We start from the raw sequence: 24,687 nt of genomic DNA, 5'->3' as shown, positions 1-24,687 counted from the left end.
GTACCAAGCTAGTTGGTGGTCGGGGTTCTAAATCCAGAAGAGGGAAGACAATGCTGTACCGGGCATCTCTTCTAAAAGCTGTAGGCGTTCTCTTCTAAAAGCTGTAGGCACACGGTCACCGGTGTCACACGGTCACTTTTGATCACGATTGGACCTGATCCGAATCGAATATCTTAATCGCGATGAGCAGTGCACCGTGTGCCACAGGTATAATTGTATATGAAATCTTATTCAAGTGATACAATAATAATAATAATAATAATAATAATAATAATAATAATAATAATAATAATAATAATAATAATAATAATAATAATAATAATAATAATAATAATAATAATAATAATAATAATAATGAAACATGAAATAATGAAATAACATGAAAGTGGGAGTTTCACCAAAGCTAATTCCCGGAGGCGGCCACCCCTTTCTCTGGCAGCAATGGACATCACAGTAGAATGCACGTTTCAGACAGGCATCTGAGCATAAACATATCATGGGCGTTATAATTAAGTTACCTGGAACGTATATATGAGCGCGTGAAAATTATGCAGAAACACATATATATTTCTTGGATAGATACAGATTGCGTATGTCATTATTCTTATTATTATTATTATTATTATTATTATTATTATTATTATTATTATTATTATTATTATTATTATTATTATTATTAATAATAATAATAATAATAATGACATACGCAATCTGTATCTATCCAAGAAATATATATGTGTTTCTGCATAATTTTCACGCGCTCATATATACGTTCCAGGTAACTTAATTATAACGCCCATGATATGTTTATGCTCAGATGCCTGTCTGAAACGTGCATTCTACTGTGATGTCCATTGCTGCCAGAGAAAGGGGTGGCCGCCTCCGGGAATTAGCTTTGGTGAAACTCCCACTTTCATGTACCCGAAAAAATACAAGCTTAACGGGATTAAATCGATAGGAATATTGTGTCGGAAAGACATGAGATCTCACTGTATACCAGGTGTGTCTCAATGCTTTTCCAGCCTGGGTTAGCTGGCAACACGTGAAGCCGTATATTCCACAGAGCTGCCAGACGATCCGCCGGAACCGGGACATTCTTTGGCAGCCGAAGGCTCGCCGGTTTTCCCCTGCGATCCTTCCTCCGAGACGCGCATCTCGGCGTCGCGTTGCGCCGTTCTCTCGGCCGTCCTGTTGCGGTCGGACGCACGGGAGCGAGCCCTGGGCCAAATAATTGGCGTATCATGAAGGCGCGGCAAAATGAAATTATTTAATTCTGTTTCGGATTGTACTCTGCAATTGTAAGTCAACACGAAGAGAAACCGTAGCATGTAGTCTAGAGAATATTTCCCTCGGAGGTGGTTTCGCTGGGTGGTGGGATCAAATTTTTTATTTTTTACGTTTTTTCTCTTCTTCAATCGAAATTTCAATACATTTTGTTATTTTATCTAATTTACCGATTTTCGCCTGCGATACTTAGGGGGTGCAGGCAGGGCATACATAATTTTTATGTAAATTTCACTTATTTTTCGCCCAACTCCACTATAATGTAATGTGCTAAAGCTAACTGTAACATTTCACGCTGTGCGTATGGTATTGAAACAATGTTGTGATGTTCATTGTATATATAACTATTTTTTATATTTTCTTTGTTTTATGCTGGCTGTGTTTCGTTTACATTGAGTACAGCCGTGTGCTATCCACTGCATATGTCGCCCTGTGTAGGCTCCCCTGTCCAGTCGAACGTTTTTGGCGCGGGATTCCCAACAAATTTGTTGAAAATAAAGTGGGCTCATGGATTTTGATTATGTTATTTATCGCCGTTAACATGCACTGGCTTACGTGCATATAAAGGAAACAGGTCGCAGGAACACTATACATGGTCAAGCCATTGAAACTTATTAATCAGGCATTTTCAATGCTAAAACACTTTCGTATAGAAAAAAAAACACTCTTCAAGGGTACCTTCAGCCCTTAAACTGACACTTTTCAAGGGTACCTTCAGCCCTTAAACTCATACTATATAAAACCCTTGTTCGTCCTAAGCTCGAGTAGTCAAGCGCTGTATGGGATCCCGGCACTAACACACTAGTTGAAACCTTAGAATCCGTCCAAAATCGGAGTGCACGTTTCATCCTTTCAGACTATGCACGCACATCTAGTGTATCATCTATGAAAACAGTTTTGGGCCTTCCACTTCTTTGTTCCCGCAGGAAAGTGTCTCGTCTTGTTCTTTTTTATAAAATTTACCACAATCCACAACTAAAACAAGACCTTCTTTCCAAACCACACTACATGTCATATAGATGTGACCATCCCCACAAAGTACACATTCATTTTTCACATACCAAATTCTTTCACGATTCCTTTATTCCCACTACCTCGAACGAATGGAACCACCTACCCTCCTCTGTTGCCCAATTGACCGATGTCACTGCTTTTAAGGCTGCTGTTGAATGCGATGTTTACTCTTAGCAGCATTTTTTTTTTGCTCACTCTTATTTTTCTTATTACTATGTATACTCTTACCCACTCCCTTCCGTAACGCCTTCGGGCCCTGAAGGTACTGAAATAAATAAATAAAATAAATAATGTTTCACCACGAATATTTAAAGCTTCATATTGAGCACTGAAAGCCTATTGGAAGGCGCAATGCAGGGCACGGCTGTCTAGAAAACTTCAAGGTGCGTACGTAGACAGATGAGCTACGTTGAGCAGGGAGTTTTCCACAGTGTCGAGCGCAGATGTTATGGTGCTCGACTACAGAACCGAAAAACGCGGGTTCGATCCCTGTAGCGACGGTCGCATTTTGATGGAAGCCAAATGTTTGAGGCGTGCGCTATACGATGTCAGTGCGCGTTAAATAACCCCAAATCATCCAAATTACATGGAGCCCTCACCTATGGCGTGCTTGATAATGATATCATTATTTTGGCCCGTAAAACCCCAGCAATCTTTATAAAGAGCGAGCTTGCGAGCTAACAGAATAGGTCAAAGAATGAAACTCACTTGCGACAGATCCTAAGCACGAGGCAGAACAGGGCAGTGAAGAGCATCAGTGACACCACAATGCTCACGATTGTTGTCAGTTCGGTGCTCTCCAAGATGGCCACACCACGGGCTATGGAGTTGCAGAATAGAACAGAACATTATAGCATAAGATTTTCCTCCACCTTGAGATATCCTGGTATGTATGCACAAACTGCCAATTTACTAAATGATAGGAACTGTTCAAAGGAAACACAATTCACAGGTGTAATATTTGTTCAGATTGGTGTCTCGCATCATTGCTAAAAAGGTAACGCACAGCTTTGCATTTTGCAAGTATGCGATAAAACTATCTGCACAAACGTCATTATTATTTTAACAAAGCCTTTATCACACTGGAATGCAGAAGCCAGTGTCAACTCAGTGAAGCAAACGCAAAGCGGGGAGCGCAGCAGCAGCAAAAAAAAAAACAAGGAACTTTGTTTATAACTAATCACAAAACGCACAGAAAGACATCACACAGAGAAGCACAATACATCATATTTTATTCACAATACCACTTGGTATCGCAGTAATGCAAAATTTTCTCGACTCATGTCTGTGAGTCCATGCACTCTAAAACAACGAAATGTTTCGCATCCCTATCTCATTCATTGGTGTGGCATATCATTTTGTAAGGAGGCTTCTCCTATTACAGGAAATAAGGCTAATTTGTCCCCGATGAAACATGCCCTACTTACACGGTGTACACTTAGTGGCTCGAGAATCCGGCTCGTGTCCATCGGTGCAACGGCACTCGTTCTCCTGGCATGATGAGTGCACCACCCAGTAGGCGCAGGCCTCGTTATGATCACAGTGCCCACCAAGAGAGGAGGCTGCGTAGAAAGGACAGCACCATATGATTAATCGTCGCCACGCGAAAGAAAATTCCCACGCTAAGGCAACGAGTACTTTTCATAAGGACGCGTTTACAGCAATTTGTTGACAATTCACTGTTCTTATGTGACCCTACTGTGGCACTACTGTGAGAGAACGTGCTTAAGCTACCATTTGTCATTGTGACACCAGAAGAGGATAAGATTGTGTTTTTGATGCGAGACTTTCCATTGTCTTGTGTGATTTTCCATGCCTTATAAATGGCCTGTGAGTATAATTTCATTTATATCTCTACAACAATATTTATGCTAGAAATAGTATTACATAAAAATAGATACATGAAGAAGGATAAAAAAGAAGCCTGCATAAATTATTGGCCGACAAATACTTCGTCATGCACCAGTGATTACACCCAGCGCTGCCACCATTCCCAGTGCCTGCTTTACTAATTTGACCTACAACAGTACAAATGTTCTGCATGACATCTAGACAGAAGAATAATAAAGCTGTAAGTGCTTAGAAGGTAATTAGCAGGTCCAGGTCTGCAGAAATACGGAGGCCCACGAACATGTTAGCACGCGCTACAGTGTAGTGCGAAAAAGTAGTTAGAAGCGGCGACGTTATATTATTTAGACTAGCGAAGTTGTCTTCGGTTACTTGGTAGTTAGGACTCCATGAAAGTTAGGTTATAGTTCATGCTAGCCATTTACACACGGTAGCAAATTAAGTGTTATAGGTCACGTCGTTTGTCTCGCTCTTTGCATTCGTTCAATGTTAGTTACCATAAATCAACGGCATTTTCTAAGCTGCCTACTGACTTATGGTTGATGACAGTCTTTCGTTGTCAGCTCAAGGTTACTGTACTTGAAAGCAGCGATGTATGCATTGTTCGGAATGATGATTTGGCCTATAAAATGATGTCCTGGTTCTTTATTCAATCATTCATCAATCAGTTACGGTGTACAGTGTACTGTACATTGATCACACATGTAAGATAAGGAGCAGGGTTACCAAAAAGGCAATTTGATGCCTGACAAAGTGCCGTAACCCGTCCCAGTCAATAAAGTGCACAAGGATCAGTGATGCATACATGTTAAAAATTAGAAACGAACAAGCAGCCACAGTTACACAATTTTTGATAACACTATATAAAACATCTTTAGAAGAACATTAACATTTCGAGGCCTGTTTGCAAGACTCAGTTGATAACAATAGCGTATTATAACATTTTTTAAAGAGACAAAGCAGGGAATATGCGCAAATATCCAGACTTGTTGAATATAAAACCATGCTATTACTATTCACTAAATGAAAATGTGACAGATGCACGTCAATTTTAACAACTTGAGAGATGGCACTTGAGAAATGGCACTTTTAACACCTGAGAGATGGTATTAGAAAAGGCGCTTACGTTTGAATCGTTCGCAAGAGAGCATCTCAACCAATATTGGCGATGATAATGCGAATATCGAAGTTGGCCCGCCGCTGGCAAAGAAACCTAGGAACAATGGGCCTTGTGAATTAGCCACAGTTAGCTAAAGTTGTTCGCGGCAGGTTGCATCTCACAAAATACTTTTCTGGAACTGAAGGAAAAAGACACTGTGTCGAGAGACAGGAGTAATAAACATTATATTTACTTCTTTCAGTGACCTGTTTTTTTTTATATTCTGCAGGGTTGCAGCCTATCGACTGAGCAGGCGGAAAGGATTCGTACATTAAAATTACAGAGAAGTTCATAAGTTCCCCTTTACTTTACACGAGGTAAGTGAGACATCAAAAAGAGGCCCAAAACATTGTCGATTGACAGATATAGAATCGGTAAACTAAATTAGGCTAATACATACCCACACATGAAGAAAACACTGTCAAGGTCAAGCGCTGCACTAATTCTAAACTAACTACACTAGCTAACTGGTACAACAGACTATCCTTTGATCTAAGTGTGGATGAAGCCACAACAGTTGAATTGGTAAAATTGTGCGGATATAGTCAAGACGCACCCTGGCGGAAGGCATCTTGAAATAAGGAGGCCAGCTATATACTCGCAAGAAAGAGATCTTCTATTTATCTCTCTCTTTGTAACTATTTATAAGGAGGGCACTATGTGAAATGAACCAAAACTGAATAATATCTTATGCAGTTGTGGCATCTATGTCTGTAATTTTTTTCATCATCATGAGTTCTTGGATTGATTGATTGATTGATTGATTGATTGATTGATTGATTGATTGATGGATTGATTGATTGATTGATTAACTTTATTGAAAACAGTCCCGAAGCTCGGTTTTTTAGGCCGAGGCGGGTCGCGTCCACGTCGGCACCACCAGTCCGAGACGGGTGGCTTTGTCGTGGGCCTTCTTGATCTTCGAGTTCGTCGCTCTTGACGAGCCGAATCCACTTCTAAGTGCGTGGCGTTTTGTTGAAAGTATTCTAAGAGACGCTGGAAGTTTTTTATAGTTTAAACCACCACAGCGCCTAAGTATGCTCGCTTTGCAGTTCAGCGTCAGCCTGCGAGCAGCACTAGCCTCCCACGTGCAGAAGTCCCGCAGCAGTGTCGGAGAATTAAGACCAGGCCGACAAGTTGCGAATTAATTTAACAGAAGTTACACCTGCTAATAAACTTGTAAAGATGAACTTTGATTTAAACTTCAAAAAACTTACTTGCGCATTACCTTTTCTTTCCTCCATGCACTTAATATTACAAATGTTGACCTCAGCCGTGTTACTGTGCGGCTTACGCTGTATCGTGGCATGGCGAACAGCAACATGAGTGTTTGAAAGTTTTTCGGCGATTGCGTATGCTTCCTGCACGAAAACGACGTGATACTCTAAACTTCGAAGTCAGTAAGAACGCTGTTAGGGACGCCGTGTCACGTTTTCCTTAAATAACATTTCAGCAAATAATATTGCGTTGCAGTGTTCATGTAGAAACATAAAATGAAGTAGTCTATTTGCTGACTTCATCACTGCTACTATACTTTACGTCAGCAGATGGGCATAATATTGTTGCTTACTGAACAAACTCTGTTCTTTTCTGCGGACGCTCCGCCACAATACGGCAAGACCAATCCGACTGCTCGTTTACTCTATACCTTGTAATCTAACTAATGCAAAGCCACGGTTGGGGATTTCTTGCCAATCATCGTCTACGTTCATGTTACGCCTGCGTACGGTCATCAGATTCATGGCTTTCTTGATTTCAGCAAGCACTAGGCCTTCCGACTAAGGGAATTATATTAACAATGTTCGAGTCATCTTGGCTCGGCCTAGCTACTTTCCAGACATTCATACACTGTTACCTGCTCATAGTGCACCATACGGTAATGTGTGTACACGCTTACTCCTCAGAGGGTTATGATATTATTGTATACCGCATACGGCTACCTGGAAGAGCTACGTTCTATATTTAGACAAAGGTGTAATTGGGCCAGCCACCTAATGCGTGCAGAACGAAGCCTATGGTTTCTCAGGGTGGTATAGAGCGTGCAAATTGCCGGTAGACACGGCTGTGGTAGGTTTGGTCGCGTTATTATGGACTGTGGTGGCTACGGTACTTAGGCAGAGACTTTCGCTTGGATGCACAACGAAGCAATCTGAACAAGGCAGTGATCTAAACATTTCCGCTCCCCCCCCCCCCAAAAAAAAAAAACACTACTTAGGAACGGGACGTGACAGACAAGGCTTAGTTCGCTCAATGGGTACAGAAATGTGTGTTTTAACAAAGGCGCGTGAAATTTCGCTGCAGCACATTGTCACTCTTAGTTGATTTATTGCTGTGAGCAGAGAAACTGGACAATAATTCAGCTGTGCTTAGAAGATAGTGATGTGCACTTTCCACAATATCTGTGCTGGAACTATATAGTTCGGTTATCTGAACTACTATTTAGCTAAGGCCTCCGGGCGTGGATTTTGAGGTGACATGTGGCATATTTTGCTTCATGAATGAGCTTTCTCAGTTAATTCAGCACATAGTAGCGTCAATGGAAGCCGCAAGCACAAATAACAGCGTTTTTTTTTGAAGTTTAACTACTAATTAAAAAAAAATCACAGCATCTCCACGGAGTGAATGATGATGAGTGGGCGAAGCTGCGGAGGTTCATCGGTAAACCGTGAATCTTCCGTGAATTCTGCCCAGTACATCATCACCGACGTGAGATCGGGCGCGTTTATACTAAAGGTTCGATGAGTTATGACGACTTGCAGCTCACTTTAATTTTACATGTACGCTGTGAATTTTCATTGTTTAGAAAACCATTGCTTTAGAAAACATCTGGCGTCTTTCGTTAAGCAGCTGGCGTCTTTTCGTTTTGCTTTAGAAACATCTGGCGTTCTTTCGTTTTGCTTTTAGAAAACATCTGGCGTCTTTCGTTGGTTTATTTCATCAATCAACGGCGTTTTGAACAAAATTTTTATTGTTTAATCACGCACAGGATAAATCTCACCGGGCACTACCTTGGAGGTAAACAATGGCTGCTAATGGGAATGAGAGACAGAAGAAGTCGGCTTTTAGCTAACACTTTTCCTACTGGAACATGCCAATGGCTGCTAATGGCGAATGAGAGACAGAAGAATTCGGCTTTTAGTTAACGCGCACGCTGCGAATTTTTTATTGTTCAACAACGCACAGGAAATATCTCCCACCGGCACCACCTTGGAGGTCAAGATCTGGTACTAGCGTTACGACTGGTTACGCACTACGACTACGACAACTACGAGAAACGAACGGGTGCCGCCTTAAGGAGCTTCGCCCCTAAAATCTCCCACCGGCACCACCTTGGAGGTCAAGATCTGGTACTAGCGTTACGACTGGTTACGCGCTACGACTACGACAACTATGAGGGACGAACGGGTGCCGCCTTAAGGAGTTTCGCCCCTAAAAATCACAAAAGCATGAACAGGCCGCACATGACGACTGTACCTTTCACGCACTGCCGGTTGTTGACGTTGACTGGATACTCCGGCCTGCACTCGCAGCGTCGAGAGGTGAGGTTGCAGAAGACGTGGTACAGTACACTGCTGCATGTCTGGTTGCAAGGGTCACCGATGTAAAAGCCTACACCTACGCAAACAGGCAAATGTTTTAAAACAACCACTTAGCTTGACGGGGTTCTGGAAGTTACTGGAAAACAACGAAAAAAAAGCACGAGCGGAATTATAGTGTAAATGACTGTCTAAACTCGCATCCCATTTGTTTTTGAAACTCGTTGTTAAGTCAGCAATACCAGCTAAAATTAGGAGCTGTGGTAATAAGGCCCGACAATTATTTCTGCAATGAAATTTCAAAACTATCATTCAGAACAACACCATTCCGCTGAGGCTTCTGGTGAAGATAAGAATGTACAGGCTGTTTCACATTTAGGGGAAAACTCGGAGCGCTTTGTAACGTGCTTTTCCCCTAAGTGTGAAACAGCCTGTAAAAGAATGGCCAGTCACTCTGCACACGTAGGAGCAGTGTGTCGGAAAGGAACGAAAACCGAAAACGAAAAACGAAAAAAAAAAGATATTTTTGACCAGAATGAAAACCTAACCGAAACATTACATATTATTTCGTCTCGGAGTGAAACCGAAATTTTTTCAATCGTTTTTCGACTCACGAGAAAACTTCGAAATCCGGAACTTAGCTTGTGCAATGTGAGCATATCTCAGGGTACAGTATTAGCGCGTATCTCAGGCAGGAATTCCAAAGCAAAGATATGTTGAAGGTGTGCAAAAAAATTAAAACACTGGCAACCAGAGATGTTTATATTAACGCAAGTGGACTTTTGCGCGCCTGTCACGCAGACCAAAGTGGAGAGGGCATTGTCGGCGCTGAAGTTTGTTACAGCGAAAACTGTTATGAGATCACAACAGCTTATTTTGGCGCCATAGTTGTCCGCTGCCGCCGGTGGCCACGACTGCTATCGCGTGAAATAAGAAAAAAATTGAATGGGAAACAAATTTCTAGGATCGGATGGAATTTTAACCCGCGCCCTCTGCGTGGTAGTCGGGTCTTCCACCACAGTGCCACGCTGATGCTTGTAACTCCTTCGCAAAAATACTCGATACAGGCGTCATGTCGGGCAAGGAATCTTGTTAGCATACGTAATATAGCGTGGCAGAAGAGTAAAATAACAACCAGTCATCACACAATGGTAATAGCACAAAGTGTGGTTTAATGCTTCCCACCAGTGTTGCGCAGTTGCCACTCCAGAAGTGGAATGACACCGAAATCATTCTACATTTTTGCGACTCCGGAATGGAATGGGAATGGAATTAAGCGCCTTTTGCACGGAATGAAACGCCAATGGAATTAGGACCTTTTCCGAAAATAGAGCACGTTTTTGCCTACCTGCTGTTTTTCAAACTTCAAGCATTAGTAAGTGAGAGCCTCGAATTTAAGAATGAATTAGTATTTTTAAAATGGCTTGGCTGGTTACAAGCACGGTACATTTATAAGCAACGTGCCTACTACAAACTGAGGCATAAGTTAGCGTACAAACAAATGCATTATCCCAGCAGATTCTGAAGAGAGAAAGAAACTACCCCGGCGCGTTGGTTTGCATTGACACCCTCACACGAAAGTAGCGAATACTCTATGCACTGCCTGATGTTTTTCGCCTGAGTAGTTTAGTACCTGACACACGTAAATAACCTTTGCGACAAGGAAGACACTGCATAACTGCGCACAGGCGAACACAGAGAGTTCTCCTCACCGCATCCATGCTTGCGAGGCGCGCTTGACAAGCGTCAGTGCTGACGAGCAGTGCGGCCCAGTGTTCCGTATTCGATGCAAAGGCACAAGGTGGCCGAGCGGTGCATTGTTATAACCAATTCCAGCAGATCTAAAGGTTTTTGTTTCCCATTAACCAAACGTTAGTTTTATCCATATTCAATACCGCTCCAGACGCGTGGCAAAACTGCTTAATCTTTTGAATACTATATTTTCCAGCACAAAAATAGGCTATGTCATCATTTTAGCACTAACACATTTAAGCTTAAACATTATTAAAACATCACCATTCGTTTAATTATGCTGACCATGCAAATACTATAGGTAGTGGGAGAACTGCCCCTATCGGAATTAGTAGGGGGGTTGTGCTGCACGAGATATGTCACCAAGCTACTATTCCTCGACGTTGGTAACGTGTTTTGCGTACTTTTGCAGTTCTTAATGCATCTGATGACATCAGCGTTATGGGGCGTTCATTCTTAACTCGATAACACTATCAAGATGCCTTTCCTACGTTGAGAAATTACAGGAATGGAATTGAACTGCCCGGCCATTCCCGGAGTGGCAATAAGCTAAGCTTTTTCATTCCGAGGAATTGAAAGGAATGGAATTGCGGCAAGTTCTAATTCCCCGGAATTGAACTGGAATGGAATGGAGGCTCCCATTCCTCAACACTGCTTCCCACCCACTGCAAAGTGCTCAGTCCTAGTTACTCATCATCATCAGCCACAGCACAAAGTGCACATGCCTTATAGATGTGTAGCGGGTACCACGATTTTCGGAAAAATGACGAAAAATTTCGTAGTGGGAACTTCGCAACTTCAGAAAAATTACGCTGATTTATGGCGTAGTGGATACCTTGCATATGTACTTGTATTAGTCGCCCCAAGAGACTCTACAACGGGCTCTACAAAGTCCGCTCTTCCAGTTTTCGCTTTGACTGTGCTGCGTGTTCCGCGCAGGTCTGGTGATCCTTTTATCAGAACAGTGGTCTCGGACATCAGAGATTACACTCAATGATAAAAAAAGTCGTATTTGTCTTTTGCGAAAACAAATACTATGACGTTGAAATTACTACTGGTTTGTGCTTGTTGGAAGGAAATCGTGGTATAGTTACTTCCGCTCCTCTTAAGAACGTGTTTTACCCTTGTCCCAATTTCCCAAGAGGAGGGTAAGTATCTACATCACAAATTCAATGTTTTTTTATGATTACCTGAACTTCAAATTTTTGCATTAAAAAACCATTACGAAGCGTTACGGAACACTTTTTTTTCGTTCTGGAACAGAAACGGAACGGAACCTTTTGCGGTGGAACGAAACTAAAACCGAAACGAAAAAAATCACAGCATATCCACGGAGTGAATTATGATGAGTGGGCGAAGCTGCGGAGGTTCATCGGTAAACCGTGAATCTTCCATGAATTCTGCCCAGTACATCCTCACCGACGTGAGATCGGGCGCGTTGATACTAAAGGTTCGATGAGAGTTATGACGACTTGCAGCTAACTTTAATTTTACATGTACGCTTTGAATTTTCATTGTTTAATCACGCACAGGAGAAATCACACACACGCACTACCTTGGAGGTCAAAATCCAGTGCCTATATATACGGGGTGGTCAGTGAACGGTTGTGCAGCGCGAGCGGTCGGTTTTTTCAATCAAGACGCTGCCGCGACGCTGCCTCGCGACGCTGCCTGCGTCGGCGCCGCAGCGCCGCGAGGCAAGATAGGGGGGGGGGGGCGTAGCCATGAGGCGATGCGAAGCCGGAGCACTTCAACGATCGCGTTCCGTTGGCGTTCGTTGGGCGGCATGCTACCGACCTCGCGTCGTGGAACGCGAAGATGGACGCTACGCGCGTTGTATCTTCCATCTAGCCTGGCCGTTAATAGACCTCTCCCTGTTTGCAAACAGTGTGACGTCACTGGCAGTGTCCCGCCCCCAAGTCCCGCCTTCGGAGCAGGTGCTGGTTGGCAAGAAAGTTCCACCGCCGGGATCTCTCTGCATAGCAGCGCTGCGTGTGTCTGCTTTACTTCGATAGAAGTTTTTGCAAATTGCTGATTTCTGAACTCACAGATGTTAGAAGGAAGAGTTACTGCCTGTAATGAACGATTCTGTTAGTTCAACATATGATTTGCTCGTCGTGGATGACAGCCATAAAAAAATCTTATGCTCCTCGGAAGCGAACGTTGTACATTTTAACGGCGACTGGAGTTTGGAGAAATTTTAGCATGGCATGGATTAGCATGGCATGAATTTCCGTAGCGAAATCTGCACTGCAGTTTTAAACGATGTACAGCATTGGCGGCTCTGTGCGCGAGGTCACGGATTAGATTCTCACTCACGGCGCAAAATTCTGATCAAAGATGAATCAAAGAAAAAAAAAACGAAGGAAACACGCATTAGCCTGCGTTCGGTTAACAAATCCCCGTGAAAATTAAAGTGAAGTTTTCCCCTACCGCGTTCCTCATAATCCACTGAGCAGTTTAGAGATGTTGAACACAATAATTTAATTATAAATATTCTCTTGCGCGGTTACGTCGCTGTATCTGATGCGTTCAACGTGTTTCCATACTTGCTCCTCTCCTTTAGACTTGGTACACAAACTCGGAATGTCACTTCATAAATATCGAGCCGTAAAGGTAAGCTAACTAGAATATGACAAACAAGAATCTCCACCGCTTCCATTATGACGTATATCTCCAATAAAAGGCGATACGCGTATGGTTCTGGATATTCGCCGTGGTAAACCATACGTGCATGTTCCGCAATGCTAAAACACGCTGGTAGCTCATGCGTAGTCTCACCTTTCAGTCCGGACATCATGCACTTTCTTTTGTTTGTTTGTTTTTTGTGCACGCAGCACAAACACTGAGATGTACGCACTCGCAGATCATCGCGTCAAATAAAATGTCCAATCCTGATGTTCCGTCGACAACCGGTCACTGCAAATTGCCCTGTTAGAAACAACGCGTGCCGATGTTCGCAAACAAGATGCATCGTTATTCACACAACACACGCCACACACAATATTGTCAGTTTCAACGTCCGCAAATAAGAACTGATATCGTCGCTGCCTTTCAACGCACACTACACGCCACAGTAAACGCGGCACATTTTCGAAGACGATGCCGCTGTTCCTCGCACAGACCACCACGTGGGTTCACTTCTCCAAGTTAAACAGCCAGCAGCGTGGAAAATTTTTCGTCACGCAGTCCACGACACATTTATATGTTCTTTGACACATACCACAAATAATCTTGGAACCGAAAGATTTAGAAAAAGGTTCCAAAGAAAAAAAAAACGTGCGCCAAACACCGTGCGACTGTACCACGCTGAGCCGGCAGCAGGAATGTTTTGCCAACTACCCGCGGTTGCCCGTGCGCCGAGAGGTCACGTGACCTGACGTCACGGGGAGTGAGTGACGTAGGCTGGTACAGGTCTATTCTCACAGGGCGAGCGGGGAACGCGGTCGACAGGTGGGCGAGAGGGGGGCAGCGTAGGAGAGGAGAGAGAAGGGGAGGGGACGCGCATGCTCTCGAGCTCATCGCGCCGTTGCGCAGGAGAGAATTTCGGCATGTCTAGACCGCGTTTCAGAGGAAGAGTGGAAAGGGGGAGGGGAGAGGGGAAGTGGGGAGGTGTATGGGAGAGGGGAAGGGGAGAGGGTGAGTGGAGAGGGAAAGGGGAGAGGGGTAGAGGACATGGGGAATGGTGAGGGGAGTGGAGAGGATGTGTGTGGAGAGGGTATCCGCATGCGCCGTAAGGGTGGTCACGCCGCACACCACCACCACCACCACCACAGGACAGATACTGCCGTTTACTGCCGGCTGCCGGGAGATACGCCGGACAACGTACGCGTGACAAGGTTAGACTGAGAGGAGCTACGCCCCTAAAACATTTCGTTCCGACACCCTGCATAGGAGCATTGCTTTCGTGGAGAAAATGGACATTAAGTGATGCTTCTCTAATGGTCTTGCCACAACCACGTACATAAAGCACGACTGCAGCGTAGACCAGGTTTTTCAAACTCACCTCAGCCAGCGGACCGCAGTCGCTAAATGCTGTCCCGCAAGGCCCGGGACCGTGAACAAGTTTGAAGCGGATGGAAGGGGGCAGGGATGAGTGGACTCGAAGAAGATGTCAGCTAACGTTACATTTGAAAGGAACCCTTATATCTTATATACAGGTAATTTTTGCAGGAGATATGGAGTCAGGGTTCGAGAAACATTCATAACGATCTGTAGAATGACTGAAATCTGCACGCCAATTCTGAAACGTAGAGTTTTTATTTGCGAGACATGCTTCGCGAAAGTGGAGCATGTCCCTGCTCCGCTTTCGGTTTCTCTTCTACGCATGTGACGTCTGGAGGTGATTGCAATGATGAACATCTGCATGGCCGCAATGTCCAGTGCTGCAATGTCCATTGCCGCATCATCCATTGCCGAATTTACGTTGTCAACTGTCCGAGATCCTTACATGACTGCAATCGCTCATGGTACTAACACTGATAGGTGCACGAGGCGAAGTTACGACTGCTAGTTAGAGAGCCTCTTCCGTTCTTGCCGTTGACTAGGTGAGTAACTGCCCGCCACTAACAACCACACATCGTCGTCATCATGCGAGCACCCTGCGAGCAACTTCCGTCGTCGCGGTTGTATTCACTGAATTTCCATACGCAACCTTACCTTGAAAGTACCGACGGTGGATATTTGTGAAGGCTGAGGAGGCGTACTTGTGTTAGAATTAGTTTTGCGAGCTTCTTAATAAGCCTGTGACATGTCCATAATTGTGCACGCTATTCAAGGCGTCAAGCCCTAATTGGCCAAACGGCAAATAGTACTCACTTGCGGTGCGATGTCGGTTCTCGATCCCCTCGCTCTCTGAAAACGAAAAAAAAAAAATGACCCGTTAGCATATCTCGATCGTCACCTAAAGGGGGCAGTGAGCGGTGAAAAGTATGAAAGTTAGCGCGAAAATGTGAAGCCTATATGTGCATCACCAGATGGTAATCGAAAATATTTACTTCAAGGGTTATTTCCACAAGAGAAGCGCGCGTTTAGATTACATGACACGTGAATGCTTGTATCCGCGAGAATACAACTGCCCTTTGTTCTAGTGCTCTCTTTTCGTGCTTGTTAAATAATTCCCGAAGTCGTGTTATCCGAAACGTAGTGAGAAATACACCCATGCTTTAGCAATAAAAAACCCGCCACAGTGGTCTAGTAGTTATGGTGGTCGACTGCTGACGCACAGGTCGCGGAATCGAATCCCGGTCGCGGCGGCCGCATTTTCGCTGAAGGCGAAAATTCTTGACGCCCGTGTACTTAGATTGAGGTGCACGTTAAAGAACTCCAGGTGGTCGAAATTTCAATAGCCCTCCACTACGGCGTCTATCATAGTCATATGTTGGTTTTGGGACGTTGAACATCAACAATTATGATATATTAGCAATATAAAATCCTTGAACACAAGATGTCGCAAGAGCCAACATTTCGGCAAGTGGTCTTGTGTTCTTCAAGGCCGCTTGAAGCTTCCGTCTTCCCCTTAACTTCTGTCTTTTACGCATGCTATAGTAATTGCAGTGTATACTATGCAGCCATAATATCGTGTGTTTGACTGACTGACAAATCTACACATGCGCACACTATGCGTATACCATCTTCACATAAAATTTCATTATTGCATTTCTTGTGATAAGCATAATGTTGATACCCCAGGCACCAGAGCAGCCGTGCAGCCGTGTCATGGCAGCGGTGGCTGTCATGCAGCTCGCGCGTCGTTTTTTAGGGTGCTGCCATATTCGTTAGAATCATGTCGGGAACATAGTCGCAAAAGCGGCGAAGACAGATGAACGCAACACCGCACTCCATTGTGACAGGTTCACGCTACCTAGCACATAAAAACCGGTTAATGAAGATATTATTATCAAAATCGGCCTCTCGACGGTATACATAAATTTCGAGCGAAATGCGTTCTAAAATACCTCGCCAATTGGACGGCTGATTTGGCCTAAATGGAGCGCTGCACCACTGGATCGCACTACAATTGCAAAATGTAAACGCACTAAAGCCTGGAGTCTTTTATAGCGTATTTCGGTCATTCAGCAATCCTATTCCGTATCTAAATCGATAATTTTTGTCGCTCAAGACGTTAAAACGCTTTGCATGCGCGAAACAACGCCGCATAAACAGCAGTAACAAGGAAGCTGTCAAATAATGCGCAATAAATGTACATTCCATTTAAAACATTGAGTTCGTAACAATCGTTTAAGAATTCAGTTTGTTCTAAACTGTAGAAACCTTCCGGAATGTGCAGCATATATACACCGCTGTACTGGAACTGACGTATAAACAGATGCTTTAACTTGACTTCGCGAACACGGGAAGGGCGGCATTTGAGCTGCGCATTACTGTAGCCGTCTGCCGAAACTTTCGCCGAGTCTCCGCAAGCGCCCGGTACTTGTACAGGACGGCGATCACATTATACAGAGCTCAAAGCGGAGACACTACCCAGGAGAGAGCGTAGAGTTGAAGCGGAATAATTAGGTGAGAGGAATTCCGGAAGACGTCTGATGTTTGCGAGTGAGCTTCACGAGAGCCGACTTCGGGACTTTCACTGGGAACTCAGAAAGCGCAGCCGACCGCGAACGTGAACAGGCTGCGTCTTTCAGGCGCAGGTTGAAGGTTACCATAATTTTCATATTCGGGCTGGTTTCTTCCGTCGCAGCTCTCGCAGCGACGTCCTTTTTGCGAATGGTTGAAAGCATGTTTTTTCTTAAGTCATGAGGTTTATGGTCACCGCTAAATGCCTTGTTTGGGAACGAATCAAAATTTGTTTAAGGTAGGCTCCTCGCCGCAACGTCCAAGCCTACAGTTTTTCTTAGCATAGCAATAAATGGGGCTAGCTGGTGCCCATTCACGTTTAAATGCACATAGTATGACAAGGAAAAACAGAAGTTTGTAAGCACTCCGTTCATATTGCTCACATAAGATAAGGCGTATAAGGGTGCAAGTGAACGCTGCCCGTCCCGCACACTGGCCATCACTTGCAGTAATGTTGGCCTGTTTTACAACACCTCCCCCCCCCCTTCTTCCACTCTTCACCTTTCATATAAGCGTGCTTCTTAAAGGTATTAAACAGTTGGTGGTTAGCGCCACGTAATTCCTCTTGTTGCTCTTTCTTCGTCGTCTTTTAGTCATTTGAGTAACTGTCATACTAAGCGCATTTACACATGAAGGCCCGTTCTCACTGTTATACATGTTCAGCCTTGCCTTGAGCGCAACGTCCCTGTACTTATAGTATGATTACAATTTATAACAGCTGGTTTCTGTCGTTAACGCGGATATGGCATCGTAAAATATGAATAGCAAGCTCTGCGCAACGCAAGCGGCTGTTTGATGCATATCTACCGTTACGTTATAGTTAAAAGAAGTCAAACGCAGATATCAGGCAAACAATTTAGGCAACACGAACTTCGGCTTTGGTTCTTCAAGACGAACTATTCCTTCACCTCCAGGTATTTCTTTAGAGCAAGCGCAACCCGAAGATTGCGGGATCGAAGTCCGGCCGCATTTTCAGTGGAGCCGAAAATTCTTGAGGCCCGTGTATAGATTTTGGTGCACGTTAATGAACCCCAGGTGGCCGACATTTCTGGAGCCCTCATCTACGGCGTCCCTCATAATCATATCATGAATTTGGGACGGAAAAGCCAGTAATTATTTTATTATCAGCAAAAAAAACTACAAAAGCGCATTCCTTAAAGAAGAAATGGCCAGCAGCCTGCCTGTGCATACTGAATATATCTAAACGTTTCATACGATGAGCGATCAACACAAAATTTCGGAGTCCTTCCCGGTATATGAAGATGGAAGATCAGCGATGTTGTACTTGTTGATAACTATAATAAGCTATAAATGGCTAATTGCGAATGGACTGAATAAGCAGGAATAAACATAATTTGTTGTTATCATCTTGAAACATACGACCTTGAAACATAGATATGTAAAGCTTTGGCGATTAAGACAATATCCCATTAGGGAGCAATGCTTGTCACGAATTTCAGCTCTATGTGCGAGGAAAGAGTGCCTTTCAAAGGGCAGCGTACAAATATCAATATTCCCCTTCCGCGCTACAAAAAAAAAATCTGTGTAAGGTGTTTAAAAAAAATCACAGCATATCCACGGGGTGAATGATGATGAGTGGGGCGAAGCTACGGAGGGAATCATCTGTAAACCGTGAAACTCTTCCGTGAAATGCGCCCAGTACATAATATAAAGAGTGTGAAACATCGTGTATATATTAAACATCAAACTTTTATTGTACTGTTGGTTTACGTGGTCCCTTCATTATCACTTGTGATCGGTGAAATGCAAGGAAGAAGTCCGCTCCCGAGCGAAAGAGCGCCAAGAGCGACCGCATTCCCCGCTCGCCCTGTGCGAATTAAAGGCAAGGCTAGAGGGAAGACAGGACGCGCGTTCCACGACGCGAGGTCGGTAGCATGCCCAACGAAAGCCAACGGAACGCGATCGCGCAAGTGCTCCGGCCAAGGGTCGGTTTCTTCGTATACCTCCCATAGGACGCGAAATTCAAACGCTCCGCCGACGCAAGCGCCGACAGCGCCGAGAGCGCTATTGAGTTACGCCCCTTGCAGAAGGCCGCCAAGCTCAAAGGGCGATGACGTAGCGATTACGTTGCTTACGTCGTCAGGGCAACAGTAACAACAGCCGCTCGCCTCCACCCCCTCTTTCTCCCTCTCCGCGCGCCGTTTTCTTTTTATTTTTTTTTTGTGCGCTTGCTTTTCCTCCTCTCCCATGCCGCGCACCGTTTTTTTATTTTGTACGCTTGCTTTTTCTCCTCTCCTATGCGCCGCGCTGGGATTTTTTTTTTTTTTTCGCGTGCGCTCGCGCGCGTGCTGTGCTTGGCCGCGCATTCGCGTTTGCCCGCAGCAAGCATGTGCTAGAGCATAAAGGACGAATCCACCTACAACATTTCTGTTACCTCTTTTTATTGTTCTGTTTCCGAAACTCAAGATTTGCATGTAATGGGGCACGATACAAGTTCAGGAGAAGAACAGAAGGGAAGAATTCACAGTGTGTGCATGACTAAACACAAAAGTTTATTGTAAAATTTAGAAATTAAAAAATCGAACACATTGGAAAGTGTAGGCCCTTTGACGTACATACATATAAGAAACACGATTTTCATTTGGTGCAACACCGAACAAAGTGCAGAGGAGCCTCTGATGAGAGGTAATCATGTAGTTTAAAGAAATGTTGCATGACAAAAACATAACGAAGCGCAAAATATGTAAATATGAAATAATATTGCAATGATTTACTTATTAACCGTTGAAATGATACGAAACACAAAACAACCACTTACATATTTGCTTAGATTTTGCACAAATATACATGAAATGCTGGACACCTTCACCAGATAAACAAAATGAAAAAGATAAGATTTAGCACAGTAAGTAGTACATTGCGCTAAAAAGAGCAAGGCACAATATATGGTACTTGAACACTACTTGAAAGTTAGTTGGTGGCAACGGGATGCAGGCCATGGTCAGTTTATGCAGCAGCCCATGACATTCGAAGAAAAGCGTATTACTGAACGACCAGGTGAAATAAGCCTATACGCAGCTTTTCTTTCACCGCGGATACAATGCCTAGCTGAATATAACGCCACTGAAGGGAGGACGTCATGTTGGGTACACTGAGCACTTCATTGTGATAAACACAAACAGTAAAATTCTGCATATAGGACATGTCTCATGCCTACACATGAATCCTTAGAGCGGTTTTTCCATAGGCAATAACAGAGACAATATATAAACACACAAACTACTTCTTCAGCCGCAAGTACATAGCATATTCACGCACCGAGAAGAAGCACTGGGGGCAGGGTAGAAAGCTGGTCCACTTGAGTTGCGGATCGAGACTTCGCAGAGCGCTGATTCTACAGCTGTTAACCCCTCCTTGGGCAAACGCATCAGTTCTTGCCTTCTCGAATACTCCGAAAACGTTTCCGTCCTGAAATAAAGCAATTGAAAACTATTAATTCCAACGATACAAATTACGCAGTCGCATGAGGCAAACGTAGTTTCGTCGTCTCGGCTCAGTGCAAGCTGCGATACATTAGGCAGTTTTAGAATAGCGTACGCTATTTTAGCGTTTGCGGCTCGCTATTTCCGTCACTACGGGAGCCCGCAAGCGGTTAGCGTACGACGCATGACAGTTGCGCGAAAAGCCAACGCAAAGCTTTTCGTACGCTATTCTAAAACTGCCTATTGAGTCTCAGGAACGCGTATTTAAACGATGGCGAGTGATAAACAGGCAAAAAAAGCAAAACGCACTTCCATCACGCAGTTCTGTCATAGACGCAAAAGTTAAACTACGAGTCTCAAGTTCTTTAATTTCATTCCTTCTAGGAACAGCGATATTAACTGCAACATCGTGCTTTTCACGATTCAGCCGTAATTAAAAAAAACAATAACTGTGTTGTCCAACTGCAATTCGTAAATGTGTGGCTGCGAACGCAAGCCGCATGCTCACCTTTAGTTTTTCGGAACCTCGAAGAATCTTGCGGAACTCGGCCGGTCTTGAAGTATCCGTGCACCGTTCCATGATGTACGAATGGTGCGTGCCGTTAACCACCACGGCGGCAAGAGCGCACAACACGCAAACACCACGAAAACTCCACACGCCGGCCAAAGCTCGCTTCATGTAACGGAACATCACGAAACTTCATATCAAGGCCGGCGACTAGGGCGGGCTCCTGTATGGCGGCGACGGAGCACGGCTGACATAACGACCACTCCGATAAGTTTCAAGAGCGAATAATGACGCGCTAACCACAACGGGAGACTTGCAGGTGTCCGCCAAGCATAGCCTCCCTGCACGGCCAGCCTGGTGCCCGCTCTCAGCACTCGCTTCGTGCTACAACGGAACATTCGAGGAATTCAAAACTAGCGTCGCGGCGCGCGCGCGGCCTCCGCGGCCGGCGCGGGGTGCACGGCTTTGCCGGCACGGCGGCAGGCTGCCATTGGCTGCTTTAATTTTGAATCTCCATGAACACTAGCGCCAATTTCACCTTCAGTTACGGCCCCTTTCAAAAGGCCGCCGAACTAGCAAATTATTCAAGATGGTGTCGGTGACGTCATCATGACGTAATTCTTTGGGACGCTGGAGCGGCAGTGTTTCCGGGTATTGCTCCGGCATCGCATCGCCTCATGGTTCCATTTAGCGTCCCAAAACCAAACATATTGCTCAAGGTGTGCCTTGCGTTTTTCGTAGAAATAATTTCTTTATCATGTACATTAAGACGAAAAGTTGAAAGCTCACTAGAGTGTATCGCCCGCAAAGTATGTCTTTTAGTGTGATTTAACTCTCGTACGGCAGGGTCCTCGCGCCGTTGCCGGTCCACCTCGCCCGTTGACGATCGGGCGAGGTGGCTACATATAACTACTACTACTACACTTTAGGAAAAACATCTGGCGTTCTTTCGTTCTGCTTTTACAAAACATCTGGCGTCTTTCGTTGGTTTATTTCATCAATCAACGGCGTTTTGAACAAAATTTTTATTGTTTAATCACGCACAGGAGAAATCTCACCAGGCACTACCTTGGAGGTAAATGGCTGCTAATGGCAATGAGAGACAGAAGAAGTCGGCTTTTAGCTAACACTTACACTTCTACTTCTACTAACGTTTCCTACTGGAACATGCCAATGGCTGCTAATGGGGAATGAGAGACAGAAGAATTCGGCTTTTAGTTAACGCGCACGCTGCGAATTTTTTATTGTTCAACAACGCACAGGAGAAATCTCCCACCAGCACCACCTTGGAGGTCAAAGCGTAAGACTTGTTACTCACTACTACGACCACGACGACTACGAGGGACGAACGGGTGCCGCCTTAAGGAGCTTCGCCCCTAAAATTTCGAGGCGTCTCTAGGCCTTAACTTAAGTGCCTGGTAGCAGCACTCGCACATCGGCGTTCGTCTGCTCTGCTGTACTCCTTAGGTAACTTTGCGTCTCGCTCGCTGCGGAAGCGGATCTCGGAGACCGTGTAGAAAGAAGCGCCTGGTTGAGACCTGCTCCATCATGTACCGCAACAATCACAGATGCTCACGACTTTTCAGTGAGCTCAATAAATAATTTCCTTCATTATCCCGACACTCAAGTGGTCCTTAAGTAAAGTTATCCTTGAATACTATATTTATCCAATATAGCTGTTAGCTCGAATGAGAACCATCGATGTCGCACCTATTTTATTTTTAAAACAAATGTTCTGAATATTCGGAAAACGGGAAGTGGGCGACCGAAAGTGCTCGGTAGAGAAACACTTGCGTCACCGCGTGCTCGTCCCATTAAAAAGTACCCCCACCTCCCCAAAGGGAATCGTGTGGAAATGCGAATGCATTTCTTGAGGCGAGAGTACACGGCGTAGTAATTTTAATGGCGTAAAGCGGGACACATCGACGCGCTCAAGTGTCTCCCTTTTGGGCGCCTCTTTCAACGAACGCTTCCTACGTGCGTTCGTAATCACCTCAGGCATGTTGCCACCGCCTTCAATGCAGCACAAACGCGTCTAGAACGCGCTGTTTTCAGGCTGTGCCAAGGCAGCACAAACGCTACAAACGCGTTTCAAACGCACTGCATTGAGGCGGTGGCGCAGGGAGGAGAGAGAGCGAACGGCGAGAGAAGGAGCGGCGAAGCACTGCACCTAGCTACCCTCTCCTACACTCTCTCCACACACGCGGGAGCTCCGCCGAGCTCCCGCGATGTGAGCGCCCTGACATGCCAGAGCGCGCTCCTCCTCTCCACTCACTCTCCGCTACTCCACCCGCACCACCTGCTCCGGTTGCTAGGGGCGAGGATAAGCGCGCGCGCCCGCAGCTGTTGCTAAGGGAGAGGGAGTGAGAGCGGAGAGGCGCGCGGACAGCAACCGACGCCTGACATAGCCCGACTAAGAAATGCATTCGCATTTAAAATCAAATATACAATTTCGGGTACCGAGTACGTTACTGTGTGGGAACGGTAAGCTGTCCTATCAAAAGAAAAATTATTCAAACACGGACACGCCTCAGTTGAGTTCACGCAGTGTCCCTGAAGCCAAATATGCATTCCCACTGCTAGCGTACGTTATCCTCACAAACTTCCGTAACTGTTCAGGCGCGACTGCAGAAGACGACTTCATATGAGTTTCATACTTTTGGGCATTATCAGCGCAAGTAACTATGGACAAATCGGTTAAATTTTTCGTTATATCATTTATGCTACCATCTCAAAACTCAAAAAAAAATTAGGCAGCTTCGCACTAGCGGTGCCAAGCCTGAAGGAAAAGCGCAGCTGGGTGGCCTTCCTTGCTTTTCTTTTTTTTTTCGTTTTTTTATAGGTCCCTCTTATGCGCCCGTTCTTGCGTTGAGTGGCGTCGCTGTTGGCTGGCGTCCGCTAAAGTCCCTGAAAAATAACTAAAGTAGCGCCAACTGTGTCCCTTCGCCTCTGCCTCCTCTCCTAGCAGCTGCATCAGCGCCTCTAGGGTGTCCTCTGGGAAACTACGAATTTTACCTGCTGTAGTGAAAACACCTTCTTTCTGCTGTTGTACCGGTTATTGCTGCCACTGGCACAACAGGTCGGCATCCCGAAGCATCCAAAACAACCGTACGAACTGACTCAAGCGCGGTCGACCGCGCACCGTGCACCGATCAAGTAAGCAACCGAGACGTGGACAAACAAGATGGCGTTCGTACGACCTTCTGAAAAACTAGTGCGCCACTCTTAAAAACTAGCCATTTCTTAGCGCCGCCGAGTTTTCAGTGGCGCTGCCATCAGGAGCGAGCACTTTTGCCTACTAAAACATTATGTACCGTACAATTTTTTACTGTCGGACACCATGAAAAGACGCCACTTGCTTCTGTACACATTAAATTGCCGTATCTATCGCTATTAGGAGCTGACTCGCCAGTTTGTTAAGCTGCGGCGAAGTCCCTCGCTGTAACCTGCAGCCATCCATTCAACGCGTCGTGGAACGCGAAGAGGAACGCTACGCGCGTCCTGTCTTCCCTCTAGCGTGGCCATTAATTCTCAGAGGGCGAGCGTGGAACGCGGTCGACAGGCAGG

The 24,687-nt window shown here is 45.0% G+C and overlaps 1 protein-coding gene across 1 annotated transcript in view; it reads right to left on the bottom strand.

Moving 5' to 3' along the window:
• LOC119394208 (uncharacterized) overlaps positions 1-24,687 on the bottom strand; it is a 59,487-nt gene that overhangs the window by 1,839 nt on the left and 32,961 nt on the right. The window contains exons 2-6 of the mRNA XM_037661483.1: positions 15,412-15,447; positions 8,780-8,920; positions 3,726-3,860; positions 3,007-3,118; positions 998-1,218 (exon numbers count right to left, since the gene is read on the bottom strand). Of these exons, the coding sequence (XP_037517411.1) occupies positions 1,029-1,218; positions 3,007-3,118; positions 3,726-3,860; positions 8,780-8,920; positions 15,412-15,447 (614 nt within the window). The 3' untranslated portion in view covers positions 998-1,028. The remainder of the gene's footprint in view (positions 1-997; positions 1,219-3,006; positions 3,119-3,725; positions 3,861-8,779; positions 8,921-15,411; positions 15,448-24,687) is intronic.

Source organism: Rhipicephalus sanguineus, chromosome 5 (genome assembly GCF_013339695.2).
Source record: "Rhipicephalus sanguineus isolate Rsan-2018 chromosome 5, BIME_Rsan_1.4, whole genome shotgun sequence".
NCBI classification, from domain to species: domain Eukaryota; kingdom Metazoa; phylum Arthropoda; class Arachnida; order Ixodida; family Ixodidae; genus Rhipicephalus; species Rhipicephalus sanguineus.
This window is presented reverse-complemented; position numbering and strand designations above follow the sequence as displayed.